At 38.4% G+C, this 20,190-nt stretch overlaps 1 protein-coding gene across 3 annotated transcripts in view; it reads right to left on the bottom strand.

Annotated features, from left to right (window-relative positions):
• The window catches only part of GADL1 (glutamate decarboxylase like 1), an 85,700-nt gene that overhangs the window by 48,156 nt on the left and 17,354 nt on the right, over positions 1 to 20,190 (bottom strand). For all 3 annotated transcript variants that reach the window (XM_008631966.2, XM_017732080.1, XM_017732079.1), the window contains exons 7-11: positions 14,950 to 15,029; positions 14,780 to 14,834; positions 11,346 to 11,462; positions 4,513 to 4,577; positions 4,184 to 4,265 (exon numbers count right to left, since the gene is read on the bottom strand). In XM_008631966.2, the coding sequence (XP_008630188.1) occupies positions 4,184 to 4,265; positions 4,513 to 4,577; positions 11,346 to 11,462; positions 14,780 to 14,834; positions 14,950 to 15,029 (399 nt within the window). The remainder of the gene's footprint in view (positions 1 to 4,183; positions 4,266 to 4,512; positions 4,578 to 11,345; positions 11,463 to 14,779; positions 14,835 to 14,949; positions 15,030 to 20,190) is intronic.

The following is a 20,190-nucleotide window of genomic DNA, read 5'->3' as shown; positions in this document are numbered from 1 at the left end:
ATCAATATCCAGACGCAAGTACAGTGACATCCTCCTGCATGTCACTAGAGAAGAGAGGAAAAGAAACAAAAATCATCCTTTGTGAGAAAGAGAGAAATATTCCAGAAGAAAGGTGGAGGAGGAAGAGAAGGGAAGAAAAAAGGAATGGATGACAAAAAAAAGTCATCTCAATTTTCCTAGTCAAATGATGAAAAAGTAGAAGGAAAAAAAAAGGAAATAAATACGCATTAAATACATTTTCTAACTCAATGCTCTCAGTCCAAAGAAGACCCCAACAGTTTTCTACACAGTAACTGAGGTGCTCCATCTGTTCAGAAGAATTGCAAAAGTTTCATTAGAACTTCCCCATTTGACAACTTTGAGTTTCTTTCTTCAGCATCTTTTATCTTTCTACCCTTTTTAACGCAAGTGCTCGGCTTTATAGTCAGTCTGTTAAAGTTTAGGAAATGGAAATACTATTTTCATAGAGGCCCCATTCCACTATGAAGTTTCAAAGAGCTTTTGATTTTGATGAAGTCTATGGATAATTTCTGTGTGTTCTAATTAATGGCAAATTGATGAAAATATATTGATACTGAAAGCAAGAGCTCCAGTTTCATAATTCAACATATTTTTCTCAATGAACAGACTTACCTAAAGCAAGTCTTCTGATCTCTTTCCATTTTCATTGCTAGTTAAAAGTGAATTTCAATTTCATTAATAAAATATCTTTTTCCCCAAGACAAGCATCTCCCTGATTTGCCTTATCTGTGGCAATAAAGACAATCTTGAAAATTGTCAAAAGCAGTGCAGTGTGTTAGGACACTAGAGCAATTCACTTCAAGAGGTGAGAAGGAGCTCTCAGTTGTACTAAACCCAAGAAAAAGCAATGAGAATAGAGCATTTTCTGCAGCTGCCCTGGAAAAGAATCAGGGGCATAAATATCTCTATGATATTTCTAATGATGAGGAAGAGATTACATGTGGATGGCTACCATCATCACCTTAATCAATTATATTCTGTACTAAACTGAGATTTCATTAGCTACATTGAGACTTTATTCTTAACTAATAAGTAAAAATTCTGCTTATTACCTAGAACTGATTCTTAATTACCTAAACTAGTGCTTCACTCTCACGGGTTACAGAACTTTGGCAGTGGTGATAAACAGTAGTTCTCTGTCTATATGTAGATAATATTCATACAGATATGGATGACAGCAAGGACAAATTGGAGTAGCTCTGTGGTTTTAAGGGAGTATGTATAACCCAACACCAATTCCTAGCATTTTAAGAACATATAAGACCAAAACTGATTTCACCAATGTTTTGAGATTATTGGTCCATCTAGCTTTGTGTTTAAACATTCACTGCCACTTATGACTCGGCAATACCAGTGTTTTCTGAGTAAGACTATCTTGTTGGAGAAGTGATGAAAGTTACTCAGGGCATGCCAGTGAAAAAGGAATAGCTGAGCACTTCTTGAGCGCTTTAAGCACTGAAGAACTACAGTCAGAAAATGCTTTTCTCTTCTAATCAAGTCAAACACATTTCTCTTTTCTATCTCTACCTGCCTTGGAAATATTCCAACTTTGTTTCACTAAGGCTGGAAGATATACTCTTTTTATCAGCATTTCACTGCAGTTAATCTTTTTTTCTAGTTTTTTTTTAAATCTGTACAGAAAAATATTTTATTACAAAGTTTTTCATTCTAACAAGCCAGCTGCAATGTCTTAAGTATATGAACACCGCTGAACCCCATTGAAGCAATGAGGCAAAAGAAAAACCCAAACAAAAAAAAAGCTGCTATTTCTTTTGTTAATGGGAAATTACAGTGCTGCCAGTACAGCTGAAATGTGACGACATCTTCTAAAGATTATTTTTCATATGGAAAGTATGAAAGAGAAAAAGAAAAACTGAAGGGGATTAACTTGTTCACTTATAATCAACTAAACCTAATTCTGAAGTATTCCACAGTTTTCAAATGGACCTCAAAGCAAATGGGAAAACAGGCTAACAAGACTTCCTTAATCAGTCTTTCAAAGGGAGATAAGGCAATTCATAAATGGGTCTTAACATTTGTGATTAACATTTTGTTGCTTTGATGTCTTGCAGAATTCAGCACTTCAGAATCTACCTGAGGTCCCTTGAACATTCACTAGCAGAGCAATGTGTTCCAGACTCTTCCAGCTCACATCTCAGCATCCAGTTCCCACTGATGCATCCTAACCACAGTGTGAAGGAATTACGTTCCCATTTAAACGCATGCTTCATCTTAGCCATAGGTATTTATGTGCTTTAAGAGAAGTGGAACAAGCTCCCAAGTGAGAAACTGATACATGTACTCTTCCCTTCTCTTACTGGTACAAAAATAGCATTTTTAACAGGAAACTGGATTCAGCTGCCTGTTCTGGTATGGAAAGGATCAAAGTGAAGCAACATTTTTCTGTCAAAGTGTCTTAAATATGCATTTGATCTTTTTTTCTTAAGAATTTATATTCCAGCTAGTTAATCAGAAAGTACTCAAATCTATGTGTGTCTGTTTGCATATAAAGACTTCACTGGCACATACACAGAATGAGTAAGAGCCAATTTTCCAGGAATTAGACGCAGAGTAAAACACCCTTTCTTCCTGATGCAGCAAAATCTGCTTTCCAGAGCATCTCACCATAAAACAGGATCTGATGCTATGATCCATGATACTTCTGTTTTCACCCCTCAAAGACCCAGGATTCAGCTCTACAAGTACTTCCAACACAACATTGCCTAGCTGTGGTTTAGAAGTGGAATAGGATCACTCTACCAGACCTTACACTGCAGGGAAGGGGAATACAAGAAGGTTGCCCGAGCCCTGAAGTTGGAACAGTGTTCATAAAGGGACTCTAAATGCTAGAGCACCTAGAACATTTCAGTCCTCTTCATTTCTTCCCTCTTTCTTCCTGAGAAATTTCCACTATTCAGTCCAAGTAGCCTAATCATTACCTGGGGCAATATCTACATACTGGGCCTAATTAGTCAAAAACACAGCACTGAAATCTTCCCAAGCCTGCAATTAAAACACCATATTAATCTTAGTCAATAGCTTCATTCTGTTTGTTTCTCATCTTGGAATAAAGATAAAGCAATGGATGGTGACCCTGAAATTTAATCCTCTTTAATCCCACACACTCTAGTCTAAGGAAATGAGGTGGCACACTTCTCCTTGCTGTCCTGCCATGTCTCACCCCTGACCTAGAGCAATCGGCCCCAAGAGAGTGCTCTTTGGTCCTCATCAGTTCTTACTAACAGAAGTTAGTAACAAATTACATGGATAGGTAACCTCAGCAGCTGAATAGAAAATATCAGGTTTTTTGACAGAGATTTATTAGAAGTAATTTCCAAACCATGGCCGCAAGATAGTGATGTAAACCCTAGGGGCTCCATATCTTTGTGATGATCAGTCTTTTACAACCTATGGAGTGTAAGGTAAAACTCACCCCTAATGGTGGACAGTGGGCATAAGTTTTAGCAGCTCTGAGTTTGAAATGAAGCTTGAAATAAATAACCTCTTACTGTTTTGTTTTAAGATAAAAAGAATGTCACAAAGGCACAAGAAGGGATTTTTGCTACATTGCAGAGTCATCTTGAGAGCAGAGCTCTGTTGTTTGCTTGCTATGCCTTTAAATTAGTCATGGCTTTTAGGGAAGTCTAAATCACCCTGCTGTTGAGGAAGAACTGGTAGAGTGAGGAGAGAAGGCTCAGCACCTTTACCTGCATGTGCTGTAACTCCTATCCCTCTCCCACTCTGATGCTGCTGTACAAGGGGACGTGAAGATGAGCCCTGCCTGCTTTAAACAGTCGCAGCACTGCTGCAGTCCTGATGGATGACAGCTATTCTGAGGGCTTTGATGAGCTCGGTGTTAAAGTGTGCCAGGCCCAGGTGACAACATACTCCATTCTGAATGCAAATCATGTACAGAAGTTAACTAGCAAGGGCATCAGCTGCAAAATTTGACCACTTGTGAGTACAGTGACTTGGATCGTTTTCACCTTGCTCTTATTCACCCTTTATTAATTGATTAAGTGGTGAAATTCACAATAATATAATTCAGCCTTTTTACTGCAGTATAGTAAAACTGACTTTCAGCTATTTTCTAATTATTTCCACTTCCATATTACAGAAATGACAGGCTATTAGAATACAAAAAAAAGTCAGGAGTACTTACAGAGTTGTCTTTCACCAGAAGAGCACAGCACTGGATTCCTGCCAACAGCATTTTATGGGGATTCCAGGCAACAGAATTAGACCTGCAAAAATCATAAATGGAAAAAGGGAGGTGAAAATTGCATCTGTAATCATGGGTACTTAAGAATAAAACACAATCCAAGCAGACCAATCAGATTTCCTGTACACCCAGTCCCACCACAGGTTCAGAAATTTCTCCAAATAACAGTAATTTCTGTTTTGAAAAATGCAGCACTTATGGAAGCCAACAGGCCACGTAACTTTCACCTCAAATCCTGGTAAGTGAGCCCATGAACTAAATTGACTTACCTGTGGATACCATGAAGAAGTCTGCGATGCTTCCTTGATATCAAAGCTGAGCCACCCCAAGAAGCCTGTTGGAACATTTGTAGAGCCAAGAAAATATTATTTGTAAAAAGTTATTTTGATAATACTTCAACTAGTAATTTCTAAAGATGTCTTATCTCATTTAAAACTTAGTTTACTGCTGTCTTGGGGTGACTTTATGATATGTATCAAATCACTGCCCTATGCCCAGAAATTAATTTTTGTGCCTTTCTATGCCTTTAAACTGAGCCTGAGAGGGGGGACGAAAACTTGAGCAAAACATTTTCAAAGCAGTTTGCAGCTTGTTCAAGGTCACACAGAGATAGAGACTTTTTTTTCAGCTGAGGTAGGAAAGCAGGAGGGAAGGGAAGCACCCGGCTTGCTTTTCTTTCCAGCCAGCTTTCAGCAGTTTTTTTTCTCAGCTCCTTTTCCTCTGGGAAGTTGAAATTTTGTTTTCCTGGGACTGTTTTTTTCCTTTTCTCTCTGCTGGACTGTTTCAACATCAGAATACATTGGGAGGAATTTCCACCGAGGCCTTGGCCCTGGAGGTGGGCCCACCGCCCCATCCCATCTCCAAGGAGGGGGAGAGAGAGATCTACGGAAGGACTCTAAAATTTATTATTTAGCATCATTATCCCTTTTCCTGTGTGTTTGTTAAATAAATAGTTTTTATCTCTTTCACTTTCCTTCGAGGACTTTTTTTTTCCCCAAACCTGGTGGGGGAGGGGTGGTTATAGCCTGCCTTCTCTCAGAGGATATACTTCTACATTTGGCCAAACCGGAACAACTGCATGGTCAGTGGGCTAAATTTTGCCTTTAGTTTCATCTCCTGAAATAAAGATGGCAGCCTGGGGCTATGTCTGAAATAGAAGAGGTGGTGGTCTGCGCCACTACGTGCGCCACAAACCAGAGTGGCCCTTCTGTGTAAGCAAGGGCAATGAACTGAAACGTCCTTGCATAAGCAGACTCATTCCTGATACCAAAGAGTTGCTTCCTTTCCCCCAGCCTTGACCTAAGCAATAACCTAAGCAGAAAGCCCCACTTTGCACATCTTCTTCCTGCTAGCCAATTCCTTTCTGAGAAATTAGAGTAGACAGTGATAATTTCTGCCAGTTGCAAAGTCCAGGCTCAGATTGTGCAAAGATATGAAAAGCAAAGTCTGTCAGTGAGCAGTAGCAGCACTTATGTTACCAGCAACCCAACTGACCTTAAAATGACTAAGACTCCCTCAGGTCATCTAAGAACTAAGTGTAGGCTCTAAGAATCACTTAGGCCTTTCTCTGTAGTGAGCAGCTCTCCACTGAAACTCCTTATTTAGTTCAATCTACTCTAGACACCCATCATTGGGTGACACCTTTGGCAGATGTGTCTCTCCAGGGACTATAGAAAGTACCCAGGCAACAAGCTTTTATTACACAAGTTTAATTTCTGGACAACCTGAATCAGAGAATGTGATCCTTTCTCATGAGTTCTTCAAGGATCATCAGGTGCTGTGAAACTTTAGTTCTTAAACAACAACGTTTATCCACAGAGGAAAGGTGAGGAGATCATGCAAACACTAGACGTGTCACACAGTGCATTTGAGAAATTACTGATAAATAAATAAATAAAACTATTTTCAATATTCATGCAGGCAGAATGCACTTAAGCAAACTACCTGTGAAGCAAGCAAGGTTCTTTAGAGACACACAGAAGGCATCAGTCCACAAAACATCTGAACTCAGCTTATTTTAAAAAAATATTTGTAAAGAAAAAGAAAATTGCTGATGTAAAGATTCCTGACCTAAGCATAGAAAATATATGCTTGTTTGGTTTTTGTTCTTTTTTTCTTTCCTTGAAATAAAAATACATGATAGCTGATACATGAATTTATCATCAGTATTTGCTTCACGGGCCATATATTAGGAACAAGAGCTGCTATCTCTGTAAGACAGGATGGCAAAGGCTCACAAGGGACATGAAAGGTTATTAACTTGTCTTAAAAAGTCATTCTGATTAATGCCCCAAATTAATGGATCTCATCATATTTGTCATGCTCACAACATCCTTGCTGAGACAAGGGCTGCTGCTCAGGCTACAGGTGGAACCTAAGGTAGGAAATTGTTTGCCTCAAATTTCATAGTAATCCTGCAGAACCATGACTTGTAACCTCGTTTCTCCAGCTAGTCCAAATTTGCCATGTTATGGGATGACAATCTAACTGAACTTTCTATTCAAAGACAAATTTAACTCTTCTCATTCTCTGATTCAATAAAGTCAAAACAGTCACTAACTTACTCCCTGATTTTCAGAATTTATAAACAACCCATTAAAATATAATACATTTTTACAAAATTTGCATCCGAAGATTTGTGTGTTTGAAAAAGCTGACATTTGCACACTGTTTGTGAAAAACAGGACTAGAAAAGCATTTGAGAGGTCATCTCAATTGTGTGCCACCCCCAAAGGCAAGATTAGCCATACTCCTCTCATTTCTCTCAACCACATCTTTTCTAGAGGTTATTAATCAACAAATCAATTAATCCTGTAATTAGCATTAAAGTGAAAAATAAAATGCAGAGAGAGACCAGCAATTGCTGCCTTCACAACACTATTGGCCCTACTTTCTGCCTTTGTTTTAAAAACTGCTACCGGAGACCTAGATGAGAGAAATTAGGTTACTCTCCTTGAGCCACAGCAATACAACATGAATTTGTGATCCATGTTTCTTTACTCAATTCAAGGAGCAAGTGCATAGGGAGCCAGGGCTGGCAAAAAAAAACCCCAAAACCAACAAAACAAAATAAACAAACAACCTTCCCAACCACAACAACAACAACGACAACAACAAAAAACCACAACCCTCAGAAACAAACGAAACAAAAAACAAAACACCATGAATGAGAAGGCACTTAAGAAGACAGAATCGTTGGCTTTGTCTGGTTTTAAAGTCCTCTCTAATGATGGAAGCCGCACAACTTCACCACCTAATTTGTGTGTAACAGGAATAACACATCTTTAAATTAAAGTGTCAGTCCTAAACAATGTTACCTCTTGTCACACCTCCAGCGGCCAGGAGAACAGATTAGTCCTTTTCTTTCAGCAGCACCTTTTAAGGCTTCTGTAGACTATTGTGTACTGTCTATTTGTCTTCTCTAGTTTAAATAACATCAGTGCTTTCCATCTTTCCTCATTGGTCATAATTTCTAGGTATGATTCTGTTTATCTACATTGCTTTCCCATTTTCTAATCTTTCTCCTGTAGGGCCTTCTTGAACTGCATCTTTTTATTTGCAGATGATCTAGATAAAGCAGATGGCGTATGAAGCAAAAAGAAAGAATCATTTTATGTACCTCCTTTATTCAATTCTGAATGATATTTAACTCTATTTGAAAATATCACTGATTTGTGAACTAGAAAAAGATCTGGGCTTTACAGTAAAGATCTACTTTCTAGCCAACAATCCCCAGCCTGTGTTTGTGCACTTGATTGTTGCAGCTTAGAATTCTATCTTTATTGAACTGTAGCCTAGTTTTTCCTCTTTTTTTCTCCAAATTGTCAAAATCCCTTTGATTTCTAATCCTGTCCTCCCACTCCCTTTTCCAGAAGTCTTAAATCATTTTCAAATTTGTCAGGATATTCTTTTTCATCTAAGTTATTTAATGAAAATACCAGATAATTTCTACCCGAGGATAGACCTTTGTGGAATCCTGCTCAAATTTTTTTCTCCTTTCAGTGACCCACTGGTAACTGCTCTGTGGGTATGGTTTTCCAGCCAGGTTTTCACTCACTACCAGAGCAGCAGCTTGGCACGTTTCTCTGGCTTTCTGATGAGACATTGCAAAGACACAGCAGAGCTGACTGCTTCTCCTCCGTCCACAAGACTACAGAAGGAAGGCAGATTTATCAAACTAGGTTGACACACTTTGTTTAAGACAAATCCAGCTGAGAGCAATGCAGGGGAGGTCAAAACAGGACTATTACCAACCCGTGGCACACACAATGTAATTGGTAACAAGGTACAGAAAATTACTGTGTTTGGTATGCAACAAATCACTTACAGCTGAACTATGGGAATCAGTGTTCACTGCATGATTAAGCTAATTACCTAAGCATGGGCTAATAGGTCAAACCTGATTTTCTCTACCGGCCTAATAATAAGAGAAAAAAAATAGTCAAAGTCAGGACCATCAGGGAAGAAATACTCATACACAGCATTTAAAGCTACATGAAGACAATACATGACATACATAAATGCTGGAGAGCATATTGATGATACAAAACAAGTTATTAAGAAAGGCATCACAGATGAAGGTTGGAATACAATAAGTAACTGGATTGCTGTAATGTGAACAATATAAGCTTGGAATAGCCTCTGCTCTTAGGCTTGACTGAACAGCTTGGCTGCTAGGACAGTTTGGACCTACTGGTATTATTTTCCTAAAACACTTTCCTTAACTCAGTTTTTCTCTCTGGTTTGTCTTCATGTGAGAGTTTATCTACTATTTCTGTCTTTATTGAAATTTATCTTCCTGAAGCTTACTGAATTTATGTTGACATTGTCCCTTTTACCCTTTCTAAGAATCACAAGCTTTATCATTTCATATTTAATGGAAAGAGTCTCCCTAAGGCAAACACATCAATTTTTGGGATCAGAAAATATTCTGAAATTAGATGAATTGGTGTAAATCTGGAAGCAACACCACTGACATTCACATAAGATATTCTTAGTAACAGCTCATGGGAGTACTTACAGTAGATAATCTTGATGTCTGTCAATGATACATGAAAATTCCTAAATTAGACAGAACTTTACCTGGGTTTTACTCTTGGTTTTAATTGTACTGTAACTTTTTTCCTTCAAAGTTACAGCAGGCCTAAACACCAGTGCTCACTTCTTGTAACTCAGACTGCATAATGTGTAAATCATTCTACAAGAAGCCAGACCTTTCAGAGGACTGTAGATTCTCAGAGATTTCAAAAATATTACTGCCTATAGTGCTAGGAGGTATGCTTGCTTAAAAAAAAAAAAAAGTTAAAGAAAAAATTCAACTCTTCTCTGTACTTCTTACAGGCTTTCTGAATGGCACAGACCAAGTCTCACTGTTCCTGCTCACATAAAATTTCAGTAAATCTATTTCTAGTGGTGCTGTGAGAGAAAAAATGTCACACTTAGAATCATAGTCTGCTTGTTTTACCATAGCACAGTTGTATATACACGTGTATATACTTGTATATACACATGCGTGCCTGATGTCACTTCTGTGGAAAGTTTTCAGTCTTTCCCCATATCGTGTTCTCTTATAGATACAGCTAGGAACTTTTAACAAAAAAATAGAGAAACATCCACTCAACCCCTCAGTGAGTGTGAAAGATGAAGAAAATACTGATAGAACTTCTGGGAACCACTGAGAGGCTCATAACATGAATCACATCTTAAGAGAACAATTGTTCTTCCAGACTGCACACCCAAATTGTTACTGGACATCTGTTCTTCTACTGGGAAACAATTAACCTCTGACAACTAAAGTCATTTTAAAACAGAAAATTAACTTAAAGATATTCCTGGATATTTTTACCTTAGTTTAATATGCAGCAAAACTGGAAGAAGAAAGTTAGTTCTTTTCAAAACACTATCAGCTGGCTATGGTTCTGAATATGACCCAGATTTATCCCACTATATTTTAGTTCAGCTACAGGGAGACTACTCACTGTTCTCCTACAGTCACTGGAGATGGCTCCAGCCACATCCATTTGACTCACCCAAGGTCCAACACAGATTCCAACTACATCCCTCTTTCCACCAGCCATACACAGACACACAAGAGAGTTACTAACATGTAACTGGAGTGCTGCACTTCTGCTGAAAATCTGATGAGTCCTTCTCAGCAACACACAGCTGTGAGGAGGCTTGGCAGACATTTTAAATATTAGGCCTAAATTTTGCATTTTTGTCTTCCAGACAACAAGAAAACTCTTTTGACTCACACGTACAGTGACTTTATTTATTAATGCCTGTGAGACATTTATTTGAAACATGCGTCACTGCCTACGTGATATTCCTTTAGATACTCAACATTAAACAAACACTTCAGAAATTTAGAGCGGGTCTGGAAATATCCATAAGCATCGCTCCAGATTCTCTTATTGCTCCATGACTTTTAATCTAGCAATTCTGCATTTGTGGCATTGCAATTATAAAGAGAATGCAACTTTAGAAAATATGAAGTGGCCTATTTCTAGAAAAATACATTAACTGCTAGGTTTTTCAAGTAATAAAAGGGCACAATTCCAAAAAGATTAACGAAGGGATTTTAACATCCAACCCTAAAATTACAAAGAAATTTAAAAAAAAAATATCTGAACAGTTTAGGAAAATGTCAGGTGATATACAGGAAAGTTAAATCTGTAAATATGAAACAGAATAATTTATGACTGGTTCAGCCAGAAACATACCTTTATTTTAACATGTACGAACCTCACACCCCAATTCTCTGTCTATTCCCCAAAAGGACATGGGGAGAATCAAAACTTACTCTTGAGTATAATCACTCTTGAGGCATTTTTAGGAGATTGCAAGAAGAAATTGATTATAAAATAATTTTGAAATATAACCTGACAAGAACAAAATGGCTTTGGCTGCTTGTCAGAACCAAGTCATTTGCTGATTTGCAGCATATGTAACAGAGTCAAATCAGAACATATTTCTGGTCCCTATGCAAAGAAAAAGAAATATTATTAGAGCCCAACTTCTAAAAAGAAATATCAACAGTCAAAGTAAAATAGCAATTATAAAAAACCAGTGCTAAACAAAACCACACAGTATACAAACTCACATCAACATGAAGCCAGAGGCCATGCTTTTCACAGATATCAGCAATTTTATCCAGAGGATCAAATGCTCCCAGCACAGTTGTGCCTGCTGTAGCACAGACAAGAAATGGTGCTGACCCCTGCAATAGGATTCAAAACAAAAAAAAAAATTATCCTTTGCACTGCTCATTTCCTTTTTGTATACTTGCAGAGCTAAAGCATAAAAAGATCTAGGAATGTAGGACAAAGATGCGACAATCAACATTTTAGTTTCCCAGCAGAAGGTACTGCATTTAATAGTGCTGAATCTCTTTTTTTTTTAATTAAAAGAAAAGACACTTTCCATTTCTAGTTAACACCATCCCAGGGCAGACTTCTGCAGCTTCAGACTGTTTTGACAGATGCTAGTTTTGTCAAAATCAAAACATACCAGATATTTGACATCTCTCTTTATACACTGATTTTCATTTCTCAGTCTTCCACATTTCACTACCATATTTGCTGTCATTCTGACTGATAAAATAAAGCTACTAGCTCAGCCAGCAGACTGCCCATGCAAGGAAAGGGCTCATCCCTTTAGAGTTTCCACCTGCACTGTCTCTGCAACACCCCTGTTCTCTGCCTGGTGAAGAGGAATCTTCAGCTAGGGAACATGATTTGCCTTCAGCCACATTGGCACGTACCATGACAGGGACAATCACCAACTGATCCCATGCCTGACCTACAGCTCAGCACTATTCCCTTGCTCCCACTCCTGTCTAGGAAAGAAGAAGGGCTGTAGACAGTAACTGAATGTTAGAAGAGAGACCACTGGAAATCTCAGACAGTGCTAAGGTCAGGCAGGTGGGATAAGGAAAACTTTTGTCAGGTTGTGGTCTCAGACAGCCACTGTCAGCCATCCATCTTTGCTTTCCCTTCGGCTGACAGCAGACCAGTTCATGGACCCTTGCAGACCTGTGTGTCAGCATCTACTTAGGAGCAGAAACTGCAACAATGAAAAGAATTGGTGAAGTCTGTAACAACTCCATGAAATTGAGGGTATCAGCCCTAGCAATGAGTGTACAGTCTCATTTGCAGGTAAACACATGCTGAAAGGACTGCTCTGCACGGTTAAGCATCTGGCCTATGAAATGACAACACAGTTACTGAAGAGGCACTAAAGTGGTTGTTAAATAGTACAAGCTGGGATCACTGAAGTTCATCATTTGCAGTGAATTAAATCTCTCAGATGATGTAATTGTGTCTACAGAGGTAACTCAGTGTAGCTTTAGTGAAATCAGACATCAGCTGAAAAATCAAACTCCACACAAGTCTTCCACATATCATTACCGAGCTGAAATCTGCTCTCTTTTTTTTTTTTTTTTTTTTTCAAAGTGTTGCTACTTTAAGTATCTACAGACAGACAGGACTGATTCACATTTGCACTCTGACAGTTTTTTACAGTGTAGACAACTGTGAGAAAGGTACATAGTTATGATTTATCTGTATTTTAAATTTTCTTTACAAATGGCTAAAGCAGTGAAAAGTAACACTGGAATGAACTTAAATTAATCCCATACATTCACAAAGACTTACGAGCCCTTAATTCACTTCTTGGTCATTTATTCTGAGCTACCACAACAGTCAAACGAACTTACAAATCAGCCTGAAGCTCAAGTACAAAACACTTGCAAGTGAGGCAAAGATGTATCCAATGCATCTATCTTCTGTTAAGTGTTCCCAGCAATTTTCTCCCACAGCTTCATCAAAGTCAAAGGTTCTCAAGCAGCCAGTTGGCAGCACAACTGAATACAGGGACAAGCCACAGATCTCTACAAACTCCAGTAATTGCTACCATTATACTTTTCCCACAAAGAAGGGAACTAAATTTTTATTATTCTTGACAATATAGTTAAAGAAATCTTCCTGCCTAAATTCTCTAAAAAGAGGCCTAAGACTCTTGCTATTCATATTCAGTGATCATTTTGTGCTTCTATCACTAGTAAATACATCCTCTGCTGTCTAGAGTCATTAGAATATTTACTGTAATTCATTGAAGTGTCCTTCTGTAAAAGCTGTAAAGTAGCACTTTATCAAGGACAGGCACACTTACTGAAGCTCTGATGAAATGAAAACCTCCAACACACCTGTAACTTCCATTAAAATGCAAGTGAAATTGTGTTTCCCTGTAAGCAGAGAATTTTAATATAGAACATTTGCTTTTAAGTTGCAGATTTCCATACTGAGGCTGACCTTTTTAAAAAAATCATAAATGTCAGATGATTCCTTTCAAATGACCATTACATGTACTGTTACATGAACAAACAAGAATACCGTTTTCGCAAAAGCAGAGTTGACTCTCCTGCAAGCCTGCTTTTTCTTGCTCTGTTTTATTTCAGTCCCTTTTTTTCCCCCCAGTTTGCTCAAATGAGTAAAGTACAGGTTGTCATCCTCAGATAACACAAAGTACAGAAGGAGGCAAGCAAGGGAGTTTGCTAGGTCATTAGGGCCCCCATGTAACCATAGCTCTGCTATCCAGCATGAAACTCAAATAAGAGATGGTTCTTTGGCAGAAAATGTATCTAAATCAGAACTTACTGAAAGCTGTTGTGGCCATGCCAGTGCAGGACAGGACAGGGCTGCCTTGGCTTTTTATCAGCCACAAAGGTAGATTTCCCAAGATAGGATTCCATGGAATGTATTGTCCATGCCATGGACATTGCACTAGTTGCTTTGTATTCACTGATCATGGACTAAGGGCTGAGCTCTGAAAGTGAGAAATAAGGTGACAAGCCAAAAGAAGATCCTCTTGGAAGTCACGTTTAGTCCTTCAAGCTCTCTAAAATAAATTATGTTGACTATAGGTAAGCACTGTCTTACAGATTGTGGGAATGTATGTTAATGTTGTCCAAATACACACATCAGTGCCTTTCCAAATGCTTGCCTTTGACTTTCTACTTGGCAAAGTCCCTAGGGGAAAAGAGGCATACCTCTGCACTCTGGCTACAATAATAGAAAGGATGGAATTTAGCATTTGAAGCTTGTAAGATAGTTTTAGAGACTAAGTTACACGTTACCATTCTTGGTCACTACAGAGGCAATAGAGCAATAGCTGGTGTAATTAACTGAAAAACCATTTTAGGAAAACATACTGCATCCATTTAAAAAAGGATCAAGGGCAAAAGAAATCCTATAAGAAGTGTGCTAAATACTTCAAAGCAGCATTGTACTCAGGACTTTCATTAGCAGTAAACACCCTGTGGAATTTTCCTCCCTTCTAAGAGTGTAGAACCCATAAGCCTTGGCTTGTTTCACAAGTTTGTGGCAAAGAGATTGCACCTGTAAGAAAGACATTGTTACGTTAACTGCCCTATTTTTAAGATTTTGGTCACTCTTAGTTTTCCTTCCATTCACTCAGACACAAGCACACAGTCTGCATACACTCCTCTCTCCTTCATGCTCTCTCTCCCCCTCTCACCTCTTTCCTGGCCCGCTGGACTTGTTTCTCCAGTTCCTCAGGTATCATCTTACCTCTAAGGGACACAGATTTAAAACTTTTTCAGTTACATTCAAATAGGTTAGTTATGTACAGCACTACTGCATTTTTAAAAGGCTCAGAGATCACAGTCACGGCTTTTGCTTTCTTACCTTTCATCTGTTTTGATGAAGTACACGTTCTCTGTACCAATACCCAGGAAGGAGGCTGCCTTCTTCATGGAGTAATGGCACTGTAAATGAGAGAGGCACAAAAAAAAAAAAAAGCACATGCAATTAAAACAAGAGAAATAAATTCCCTAACATAGGGAACAGTGACACTAAAATTAATTCAACAGCACCTAACAGCCATGACAACATATTCTAACACAAAAAGCAAACTGATAAGGTACATATCACACAGTCCATCTTGTACTTTAACGATAACACACACTTAAAGCTGGGGGGGAAAAAAACAAAAAAAGGATGTGCACAATGTTTCAAAAGCAGGCTTAAGAGAAAAAGGAGAAGCTCTATTCCATACAATTTTTCTTAAAGCTGGTTCTACATTAGAATGAAAAGTAGAAGCTTTGAAATGTCATTAGGGAAGAATTATTAATTTTTTGAAAATGCTTTAATAGAAATGAGTCAAAAGTATCAATGAGTGCAAGAGTTAGGATGTGCATGAGGAAAAGGGTCTAAAGGCTATTTAACACAACAGCCTGGAAGTAATTAATGCAGTCTGAAAGTCCAAAAGCACCGCTCCTTGGAAATTGGACCCTTAGTTAGGATGTATCTTATGGTACATTTGAAGCCTCTACCACTTTATGCTTGTAACTCTTCTGTATGCTGGCTCCAAACCTCAGCTGGTGGCCACTGCCAGAGACAGGATACTAGCTAAGCTGACCTGTGGCCTAATTCAGCAACCCATGTCCACAGGATCAAGGAGCTCAGGTTCCAAGACCTACCAAAGCTTAAGATGTGTTACATAGGGATTTGCAAGGCTTTCAACATCCTATCTCTGATAAAGGATCTGGAAATCATGGTGGTGTGAAGAGAGTTCACGTGAATGTGAACCTTACTTAGAAGCTATTATGAAAACAAGCAGACTTTAGACAGGACTCAGCACATCTTCGGACTTTAAAGTGGATTTTGCAAAAGGGTCCAGTGTGGACAAGGCTGCATTTTTCGGAAAATTAAATTACTATTTTAGCAAAGAATTTTAGCTAGGTCTCATCACAGAGACATCTCTGAATGAGTATAAAGACACACGCAGCCCACTTTTCACTTCACACTGAATAAAGGGCATCAGTCTATGAAGCCCATGAAGCGAGTGTAAAAGAGGATTTTAGAAGTGGGTGTTTACTTAATCAGAATGCATTAAAATGATTAAGGTGAGAATGCTATTCAAGCCTACAGACCACTCCATACTTCTTACAAGCTTTTTTCTGTTGAACAAATAGTAATGGTTTATCTAACCATATTTCCAACATTCTTCTTTATCAGGACCTGCTCTACTGTGGATACTGTTATTCCAGCACAAGAACACTTTGTCTTATTCCAGAACAAGAGTACACTGATCTCTGCTTAATTTGCCTTCAAGATTAGCCTGGGAATTCAAGATACAGTAACCTTCTTGACCTGAAGATATTTAGATGTCAAAACTACCCACTCATAGCAGTGGAGTCAATTTCAAGAGTACACCACATCCCATAGGACTAGACAGTTCTTGTCAGAACCAAGACCGTCCAACCCTTGGATTATCACCGCCCTTCTCACAAAAATAAAATTGTCTCTTTTACACATTATTACTGAAGGGTTAAAATAACACATACTCCAGCAAACACGAAGATGTCTAGAATTGTTACTTTTCATACAGGAGGTGAAGCCAGGTGGTTAATTAATTCCATTTTCTTTCTGAGAGTTCACACAAATGCAGTTACTGCAGAACATAATTATGAAAAATGTACAACATTTTAATGTGTGGGCATGAATATATTAAGGGTATTAAAGCCTGTCACGCTTATTTTGATGAGATCGATGATCTCAGAGGGCTCTTTTTCTTTTTGACAAAGAGGTTTCCCCCACCATCACCCACTCTTTAAACAAAGGCATACGAAGACACTACCTGATACTATTGAGTAATTTTTGAAAGCTTAATTTGTAACATGACACATCCACAAGGCCTTTAGGGCTCCGTCACTTAGACTATTACAAGAATAATAACACACATAGGTAGATAATTAGTCTTACATTACATCAATAAAGGTAATAATGATTGTAAGTGGCTGTGTGTTGTTCAGTATAAGTTTGGAGATGTTTTTGACTGACTAGTGAATCACTTAAAATACGAGTTGCCTCCATCACTGATTTCTAGCCATTACTTTCAAATGAAAGGTATGAATCACCAAGAATAATCAGATTGCTCCAAACTGAGAAAGCAGTAGACCTACAAATTCAGTATACTAGTAAGCAAACAATCAGTAAATCATATATTTTATTATAAGCAATGGTATGAGACACTGGGGGAAAGATAAAAGAGGCTTGAGTACCTGAGAGATTATACCAAAAAGCAGAGGAAAAGAGAAGAACAAAGGGAATACAAAGACAAACAGGCTGCAAGATGCATTATTTTTCCTCCAGAAGTACTTCTGTACTTCTCGGAAAATTCCGTCCTCCAGTAGGACAGAAAAAGAACAAGACTCATAATACTACATAGACTTGGAATATTCTTCCTTTGATGAAAAAAGAGGTCTTTCAGTTATATTGATTGAAAACATGTAAGAATTTCTTCGCCCCCTCCCACCACTATTGCTACTAGAAGCCATTATGTTAAACTGCATTGCATCATAGCATCTCCAGTCACAAGAGTGCCAACTAATTCACTTTTCATAGTTCTCTTTCCAAAAAAAAGGAGAAAGAAATATCCAGATTAAAAGTATTATTTTAAGTATTGTGAGTTCAGATTACTCTTGCCATGTCTTTCACAGTTTAGTTTGTTTGGACAAATTATTAAATCTGTAGCCATTTGCAGGAAGAAATTACCACCTTTGAGCACAAGATCAAATTGGAACATTGGTGCATTTAAGATATGCTGATGTATTATTTTACCTATATCTAGACGTAATTTTTGTTTCCTGATAATGTTTGCAAAGACAAGGTACTTTCTACCTGTGCTCATTAAAACAGAAGATAAATTTGTATTTTCCTGCTGTTAAAAAGTTTCCTAGAAACATGATTGCATAAAGCAATTACATTATTATGAGATTGTTTTACTACTCATTTTTGTCTGTTGTAATTTCCACAGGGGACAACATGATGAGTTAATGTTGTGTTCTCTCACTTTATTACTTTCACGATCAAGTTGCACTGGGGAGGAATTTAGTTTCATTCTAAAAAAAGCTTCTCATATCAGCATGTGTATTTCAACTGTTTACACATCCTTCTACCTTTAGTTACCACAAATTTAGCAGATTTCTATCTGTCAGATCAATGTAATACATACTCATGCCAGAAAAAAAAAGTTTAGATGGGACTCAAATAACAAAAAGTGATAAAAAGGTGGGCTGATATCTATAACTGGAACCATATTCGTCCTCTACAGAGCCACAAATCATGCCTCAAGAAAGTGGGATATGACAACTACTCTTCTACTGCTACTGTCTCTAGAGGAATCACCCTGTAATTGTCCAGAAAAAGTACTACAGAGTAGCAGCATAAACTGTGTTCACTGTGTATCACCACAGTTTTAAATACCTAAGCATTTTACTTGCAGGAACAAGGAGCCTTTTTTATTCCTGAAGGCCAAACACAATATGCGAGGACCTCGGGTGGGCCATGCATTAAATATACATCTTTATGTTACGCAAGAACATACAAAAAATACATAGCCCCAAATAGCATCAAGTCATTGAAAATCTGTGCATTCCCCTGCTCTGCAGCAGGGCAAATCTTTCAACCCGACAAGTGCCAAACTGCAACCTAGGGACTTAGCAAATCAAGGCAAAAATAATTTTATTTCGTCGCAGCACTGCAGCCAAGCCCTAAAATGACACAAGGGCCTTGAACAGTCATGTTGTTTGACTCCTTACCAGTACTTGGTTCATTACAGCCTCATGGCTTCTCCATGCCAATGCTGTTGCCTGATTTATGATGAGGATAAACCCAGGTTGTTAACTTTTCCAAGTTTTGTTTTCATTTTTATTAGTTTTGTTGAGGGGATGGGGGGTGACAATTTGCTTCTCCAAAAACAAGCAAAGGATGTTTGGAGAGGGGATCAAGTGTACCCTCAGGAAGCTCATGGATGACACCAAGCTGGGTGGGAGATCAATCTGCTGGAGGGTAGGAAGGCTTTGCAGAGGAAGCTGAGCAGGCTGAAATGATGGGCAAGGCCAAGTGTGTGACATTCAACAAGTCAAAGTGCTGAATCCTGCACTTGGGTCACAGCAACCCCAGGCATCAATACAGGCACAGGGAGGAGTTGCTGCAAAGTGTCCCAGTGGACAAGGACCTGGGGGTGCTGGTCAACAGCAGCTGAACACGAGCCAGCATGTGCCCAGGTGGCCAAGAAGGATCATGTCATCCTGGCCTGGAGGTTCAGAGGGGACCTTATTGCTCTCTACAACTGCCTGAAAGGAGGGTATAGCCAGGTCACAGGTCAGGATCTTCTCCCAGGCAACCAGCAAAAGGATGAGAGGATATAGCCTCAAGCTGTGCCAGGGGAGGTTCAAGTTGGACAATAAGAATTTCACCACAGGAAAGATTAAGCACTGGAAGTTTGCCCAAGGAGGTGGTGGAGTCACCATCCCTGGAGGTGTTCAAGGAACAACCAGACATCGCATTTAGTGCCATGGTCTTGTTGACAAGGTGGTAATCAGTCAAAGGTTGAACCTGATGATCTTAGAGATCTTGCCCAACCTAAAGGTTTCCTTGATTCTGTGATTCAAAGGTGCAAAATGTTAAATAAGACTCAAAATAAAAACAATAATAAAAAAACTAAGATTGTATGACACCAGCACTTTTGTACTTATCTGAAGTGTGGACTACTGATTACATACATTCTCAATATGGCATATCTGAACAAATGTTTCCAAAAGGTCATGTACCTTGGACTCAGTATAGGTAAATCTAAAACAAGTAGAAATGAATATGCCCTTTTGCACCCTGATAATGATGAATAAACACCAGTGATCTTAGAAAATACTCACATTATCTAGATATTAAAAGCATCAGTTTTACAGTAAATGATTATTGAGTACTAAGGCTTACGTAGTTGTGTGAATCAAACGAAGTATCAGCAATCAAAAGCATGGCCTTACAAATAATTTACCAACTTATTTTTCCTGGTCATCTCTGTTTTATGGTTTTGGTCTTCCTGGTGAAGCAAAGACGTAAGAATAAATTTATTCTGGCAGT

The sequence above is a fragment of the Corvus brachyrhynchos genome, unplaced genomic scaffold (assembly GCF_000691975.1).
Source record: "Corvus brachyrhynchos isolate BGI_N302 unplaced genomic scaffold, ASM69197v1 scaffold53, whole genome shotgun sequence".
Classification (NCBI taxonomy): Eukaryota; Metazoa; Chordata; class Aves; order Passeriformes; family Corvidae; genus Corvus; species Corvus brachyrhynchos.
The sequence above is the reverse complement of the archived record's forward strand: the minus strand, read 5'-3'. Positions and strand labels throughout refer to the sequence as shown.